This window comes from Stegostoma tigrinum, unplaced genomic scaffold (genome assembly GCF_030684315.1).
Source record: "Stegostoma tigrinum isolate sSteTig4 unplaced genomic scaffold, sSteTig4.hap1 scaffold_335, whole genome shotgun sequence".
Classification (NCBI taxonomy): Eukaryota; Metazoa; Chordata; class Chondrichthyes; order Orectolobiformes; family Stegostomatidae; genus Stegostoma; species Stegostoma tigrinum.
The window spans coordinates 87501-94461 of record NW_026728263.1 but is presented as its reverse complement, the minus strand read 5'-3'; the positions used below and the strand labels follow the sequence as shown (position 1 = coordinate 94461).

At 49.4% G+C, this 6961-nt stretch overlaps 1 protein-coding gene across 2 annotated transcripts; it reads left to right on the top strand.

Annotated features, from left to right (window-relative positions):
- The first annotated feature begins 1521 nt into the window (after positions 1-1521).
- LOC132208252 (probable G-protein coupled receptor 139) lies at positions 1522-4481 on the top strand. 2 transcript variants are annotated; one of them, XM_059643920.1, is made up of 2 exons: positions 1522-1671; positions 2384-4481. In XM_059643920.1, the coding sequence occupies exons 1-2, from the start codon at positions 1560-1562 to the stop codon at positions 3316-3318; spliced, it is 1047 nt and encodes a 348-aa protein (XP_059499903.1). In that variant the 5' UTR covers positions 1522-1559; the 3' UTR covers positions 3319-4481. The 2 variants fall into 2 exon arrangements, with proteins under 2 accessions (XP_059499903.1, XP_059499904.1); XM_059643921.1 differs by lacking the exon at positions 1522-1671 and adding an exon at positions 2178-2261.
- The last annotated feature ends 2480 nt before the right edge of the window (positions 4482-6961 follow it).

The following is a 6961-nucleotide window of genomic DNA, read 5'->3' as shown; positions in this document are numbered from 1 at the left end:
GTGCCAGCGCCATTCTGTCCTTAAATTGCCCCCTCAGTTGCTCTCCGCCCACAGCTACTGGCTCATGGTCGGGGGGTGGGGGCCAGTAAATGACTATGTTGATGAATGAGAGTTTCGTTTTCTTGCAGAGCAATTCAGAGATTCTGGGGAGCTGTTACTTCCCTCCCCAACAACCTCCCAAGACACAATATTCCCCTCCACAAGCCGCTCCGCTCCCTGAAACTGAAACACCTTGCGGCTGGCACCAGGGCATTCGTGCCAGCCATGCCACGCCGATGTTAGAAATTTGGCATGTGGTGCAGAACGGAGTGGCGTTATGCATCATCCGAGGCACAATGTCGAAGAGCAGGGATGCGATTAATAAACTGCATTGAACGTTTGCTGGAGCACACCCTGGAGTATCTGGAGCAGGTCTGCGATCTGGATGGCACTGGGGAGAGTGAGGAATTTACCAGGACGTAGCACGTGCTGGAGACTCTTTGTCACGATGAGAGGCTCAGGTCCTTTGCGCTAGAGATGAGGAGATTGAGAAGTGAAATGATCGCAACAGAAAAGGATTTACGAGAGAGGTCGAGACATGAGAGATTTCCCCCCGTGTGGGAAACATCAGTGACAAACGGGGGACATGGGTTCGAGGTAAGTGTCAGAAAGTTCGAGCCACATGCAAAGCAGAGCTGTTATATCCAGAGAGTGTTGGGAACCCAGAAGTCACACCGTGTGACGTTGTTCGAGGCCGAAACCCTGAATGCATTGAATCAGTATTTAGGAGCGCAATTACAAAGCCGATGTAAACAGGGCGATGGGTCGTGTGCTGGAAAATGGGACTCAAACAGCTCATCGGCTGGGTTTGCACATCACAGAAGTTATGGGCTGAAGGGCCTATTTCTCTGCTGTAAATCTGAATGACTGTAATTCTATTCTAAACCTCCAAGAACTGTTGTCACGGCCAATTCTGTAACCGCACCTCTGCAAGGACTCCAGCAACTGTGCAAACACATTATCAGCAGCACTTGCTCACTTCTGTTTAGAGCATGCGGGGCCATCCCTCAACAAGCCTCAGCGTTCGGGAAATGCATTTCCTTCCCCCACATCAGTCTGCCTCGTAATACTGCAATTTTCCTGGTTTAGTGGGCGTGGGGCTGGAAAAGCATCAGGGCAGGGAGCACCCCAGAAAGCAGCAGGTCTGCGTTTCGGACCGAAATCACATCTCGGTGCACCGACTGGGCGGCGCTACGGCTCTCCAGTTGGTTATCTCACTGACTCGGGCACTCTGTTGTTTTCATTGTTGGATTTCGGCTTCAATAATAACTAAAAAGAGATCAATAATTTGGAGCTGAAACGATTTGACTGAAATCATTTGCCCAGCGAGTGTAAATCCAATTAGCAATCCTATAAACAGAGCTCAGGTGCTCACGATGAAGTCAGCCAACTCAGTCACAGAGCAGTGTCCCCGAGGGACCGTGCTATCTGCTTCATATAGGGATTCCCCAGCACTGGGAAGCACATGTGCAGTTTGCACTCCACGGATTTAGCCTCCAACGCCAGACTGAAGAGGCATCATGGGTTTATCTGATGCTTTGGCGTGGTACCAGAACGTGTTAAGGATTCGCTTTATCTTTCGGGATGTTGAGAGGATTTATTTTCCATTACTCGCTGCCGTTAGTGTGCCTCGTAAGTGATCACCTCGGCTCTCAGTTCTCCAAACCGCACTGCGCACTCCTGCTCGAGTGTCTCCTGTGTTCAGTAGCACCTTCCCTTTCCCATGGGCTGTGAGTTTGTCTGCAACACATCGGTGTACGTTGGGAACTGGAGTTCTTTGATAGAAAGGATCGACTTACATAATTGACACGAGTCTCCCGGAATCAGATTGATTCACTTTTGTACATCCTCATTGGGATTTGACGAGGTCCCTGATGGTGTGTGGGGTAAGCCTAGTGTGATCTGACACGTAATTATGGTCGGGGTTTGACAGAGGGTAACGGCTTGTGCATACTGCAAAGCAGCTATTTATGATTTATTTCAAACTTCTGAGGTCTTCTCTCTCAGACATTCACACACTCACAATCACTCGCCCTCTCTCTCTCACACACACACTCACAGTCGCTCTCCTGCGCACACACCTCAGACTTATCTCCATTAAACTCCATTTGTCAGAGATCACACGACATAGCCAGAGAATCAACATCCTGCTGAAATGTTGGATGACTTCCCTCAGTGTCACGGACTGCGTCGATTTCAGCGTCATCCACAAACATACTATGGTGCTGGTTCATTGTCAATTAATTCAACGATAGAGATGTGCCAGGAGGGAAGGGAAGTGGAATGTTGGCGTTTTCGGTCTCAATTAATCCTGTTTTTTTCACCCTTGTGTTTCCTTTCCCAGTTAACGTGATAACGATTGTCATCCTCTCCCGCGGAAAGTGCGGTCTCTCCAGATGCGTCACTGGCTACCTCCTGGCCATGGCATCGGCGGACCTCCTCGTGGTGATCTTCGACGTGATATGGAGGCACATACCCATTCTGTTTCGGGAAGACTTTCTGTTTCTGCAGGATGTGGAAGTGTGCAACATTCACGCTGCCCTGCTTTTTGCATCCACTGACTGTTCTGTTTGGTTCACCGTCGCATTCACCTTCGATCGAACTGTGGCCATTTGTAACCAGAAGCTGAAAGTGAAATATTGCAGTGAGAAAACGGCGGCTACGGTTGTGGGAACAGTGACGGTGCTGAGCTGTTTCAAGAACATCATCTGGTGCTTTATGTATAACCGCACCTATCGTTTTGTAAATGATCCTATGTTTTGTGGGATCGAATTCAGTGACCCTAAATTACAGCTGTGGGCGTCTTTGGAACTTGCTCACTACGCTGTCACACCCTGTGCCCCATTTGCACTGATCCTGCTGCTCAACATTTTCACCGTCAGGCACATTTTAGTGAGCAGCAGAGCCCGCAGCAGACTCCGGGCTCACAGCAAGGGGGAGAGTCCCAGAGACCCCGAGATGGAGAGTCGAAGGAGATCCATCATCTTATTGTTTGCTGTCTCTGGCAATTTCATTGTCTTGTGGGCGGTGTTTACCGTGACCGCGATACTTCAACGAATCTCTCACCTGGATACGATATTCACCGTGCCGGACTATGTCCCCGAGTTAGGCTTCATGCTCCAGCTCCTGAGTTGCAGCACGAACACTGGGATCTACGCTGTGACCCAGTCTAAGTTCAGAGGACAATTTAAAAATGTGGTCACATACCCCATCTGCCTGTTGACGAAATTAACTAAACAGTGCGTGGATGGTGGGCGCCTCCTCAACTCCAGCCCATAATACAGTCACATCCTGGTGTCAGCAGAGCGCTGCAGTGAGTAAGAGAGAGTTGTCGACTTAGCCATGAATGGCTTGTCATAAATTGTCAGGGGCTGTTTCAGAGGTGTTAGTGTTCAGCGAAGTACAAGTATTTGATTTTGAGGTGGTGCGTGAGGGCCACATCGAAGTGGCTCAGTCAATCGTTGTTAAGTTCGGCAGGTCAGCGGGTGAATGATCCTCACAGACACTGCTGAGCTTTGAATTTGGAGGCTGCGTTAGGTCATGGGCTTCCTATCGATCGTCCGTATGTCTCTGTATCTATGTATCTATCTCTTTATCCATCTATCTATCTACCAATCTATCGATCTATAGTCTACGTATTTATTTATCTATTTTTCTCTCTATCTGTCCATCTGTGAATCAGTCTCCCTATCTACTCATCCATTCATCTATCTACCCATATCGGCAGCTGTTGCCACGCAGGAAATGGACATGCATTCAAAATTGTGCACATCATGCATCAGGAATTGGGATCGAACCACAGCATGCGCACTCCAAACTGTGAGGTGTAAGATGCAAGCACGTGTCCTCTTGGGCTTGAGTATCAGTCATTGACAGTGCTGGGAAAGGGGGCGAATTTGTTTCGATGTTTACTCTCTGAAATTTCACAGAAAATCCAGCCTGCAGGAAAATTGTCATTTCTTTCTCTCGTGCAATAAACACACATCTGCCTGAAAATCCCAGCGGCAGCCTCGTGTGAATTTCTTTTATTGGTGAACCCACGCTCGCTGGGAATTTTCATGAATGTGACCTGTCAAGCCATCAGACGATCTGGAATCTGACCGCATCAGCGTTTCTGCAAACAAGCCGAAAACGAATTCATCATGATTTTGTGCATTCGGATGATGGCCTTTCTTACAATCCACAAAATGCAGAGAATTGAACTTTTGTTGCTCTAGGCTCCTGAGAAAGGTTAATGAAAGCAGTGGTTCAAACCTTGTACTGTATCTGACCAATTCATGGCCACGACCTGGGGGTGTTTTTACTTCAACAGCCTAGAGAGCCCTTTGCTCTGCATCTAAACCTGTGCTGTCGCTCTCCTGGGCGGGTTCGATGGGCGACCATATCGAGCTTGACTCTCAGTCTAAACAGCACTGTGCCAGTCCTGGGAATATTTGCCGGTGCCCAGCTGGATGGTACATTTCTCTGTGTCTAACCCCCACGCTATCCCTGCTCTGGGATTGCTCAGCGGGTGTCAGTGTAGAGGAAGCTGCACTCTGTATGTAACCCTTTGCTGTCCCCGTCTTGAGAGAGCTGGGTCGGGGGTGGGGGGGATAGTCTTAGTGTCGACAGAACCTTACTAAACCTGCACTGTCCCACTCTCCCACCACATCGAGTGCATGCCCTGGGAGCTTTCGATGGGGTCCGTAGAAATGAGGCTGTGCTCTGTATCGACCCCCGCGCTGTGCCTGGCTTGGGCGGGGTCAACAGTGTAAAGGCAGCGTTCCTCTGTATGGAAAATGACGCTGCTCCATATCCTGGGAACGCCTGCTCGGGGAACAATGTAGAGTGAGCTTTACTCTCCATCTAATCCCCAGCCCTGGCACAGATTGGTGTGGGACCATGCAGCCTGAGATTTACTCTGTATCTAACCCCCGGCGAATATGCTTCTGTTTGTCTAGTTTGAAGTACGGTGTAGAGGATCCTTCAGTCCACACCGAACCACATTGTCTCTGGCCTGGGGCTACTTGTTAGGAGAAGTGCAGAGAGGGCGAAGGGTCATCAGGTGCCAATTCAAACAGAAGGGAGAGCAGATCTCAAAGGGATGTGATGTAGACCACGCTCCCAGAGTGTGTTGGTCATCAGGAACTTGCTGAGTATGCTGCCAAAGCAAGGAACCCCACAGTCAACAGGAGCTAAAAGCACGTATCCAAGAGATGGGAAAGAGTTCGTAATGTTCGATACCGTCACGGGGAATGGAGGAAGGTCCGAACTCACCAGGAATTTTGGATTGGGACCGGCAGACAGAGAGGGGGAGGGAGAGGTGAGAGAGAGAGATGGAGCATAGGAAAGGGAGATGGAGACAGAGAGAGCGAAGGACAGGGATAGAAAGAGATTAAGAGAGATAGAGAGACAAAGGTGCGGAGACGGAGAGATAGACCGAGTCCCACAGCACAGCAGCAGACACTTAGGTCCACCTCGCCCAGGCCGAATGGATATTCGGAATTAACCTGGTCCCATTTGCCAGCAATGAGCACATATTCCTCTGTTCATATACACATCCACATGCCTTTTAAATATTCCCATTGTGCCAGCCTCCATGACTTCCTCTGCCAGCTCGTTCCAAACATATAGTGCCTTCTGCAAGAGGAAAATCTCCCTTATAAATGTTACTCCTCTCACTTTCAACCCACCTCAAGTTTAGATACACCATTCCAGGGCAAAAAGACCTCGGCTACTCACCTTCTCGATGCCCCTTATGGCTTAGTAATATTCTACAAGGTCGCCCCTCGAGATCCGATGCTCCAGGGAAAATAGCCTATTAATTCTCTCCTCATCGCATCAGAACACCAGATGTGCCACAATCCTTATAACTCTTTTGTGAGCCCTTTCAAAGTTTCACAAGGTCCCTCCTGGAGCAGGGAGAGCGAAATTGCACAGAGTATTCTGAGCATTGCCGGATCGAAGCCCCGTTCGGCCACAATGTTACCTCTCAGCTCCCGCACCTAACGCACTGACCCATTAAAAGCGAGTGGATTAAGTGTCTTGTTCTCGATCCTGTCTGCCTGTCAATCCCTTTGCAATGTTCTTTGCAACTGCTGCACAAGATCTCCTGGCTCGGCCACACGACCATAGCGTTGTACGCAAAATCCCACTCCCGATTTGCAGCACCTCGCGTCTATGTAAATTAAACTCCATTCGCCTCTCCTCGGCCCATCGGCCCATCCGTTCATTGCCCAGATGTACTCTGAGGTGACCTTTATCAGTGTCTGCAATTTTTTGGCGTCACCTTCACATCTCCTGAACATAGCTCCTGTGCTCACTTCCAAAACACTTACAGAAACAATGAAAAGCAGTGGATGTAGGATGGATTCCGGCCGCCCACCACTGGTGAAGGGCCTCCAGTCTGAAATGCACCCGTCCATGTCCACCGCCTCCCCCACCTTCCAGCCAGCCCTATCTCCCCGTTTTCCGAGCGATCTGATCTTGCAAACTCACATGGAACCTTGCCAAACAACTTATTAAAGTCCCTATAGAGCACATCCACTGCTCTGGCTTCATCCATCCTCTTCCTTACTTCTTCAACAAAGTCAGTCGAGTCACCTTCCAAGGCACATGGGCTGTCCCTAATCAGGGCTTGCCTTTCCAAATAACGTGTAAATCTGGCCCTTCCTCGACCTCTCCACCACCGATGTGAGGTTCATCGTTCTATAATGTCCTGGGATTCCCTTTCCACCTGCCTAGAATTGTGGCAACTCATTGGACATCCTCCAGTCTTCCGGCACCTCACCTCTGTGACTATCGATGATAAAAATATCTCAACAGAGGCACCAGCATTCACTCGCGGTGCTTCCAAAACATTTTCGGACACATCTGATCACGTCTCGGGGATTTTATGTGTTTCAAGCCATCCTTAGCCTCTTCGCCTTTAATATTGATGCAG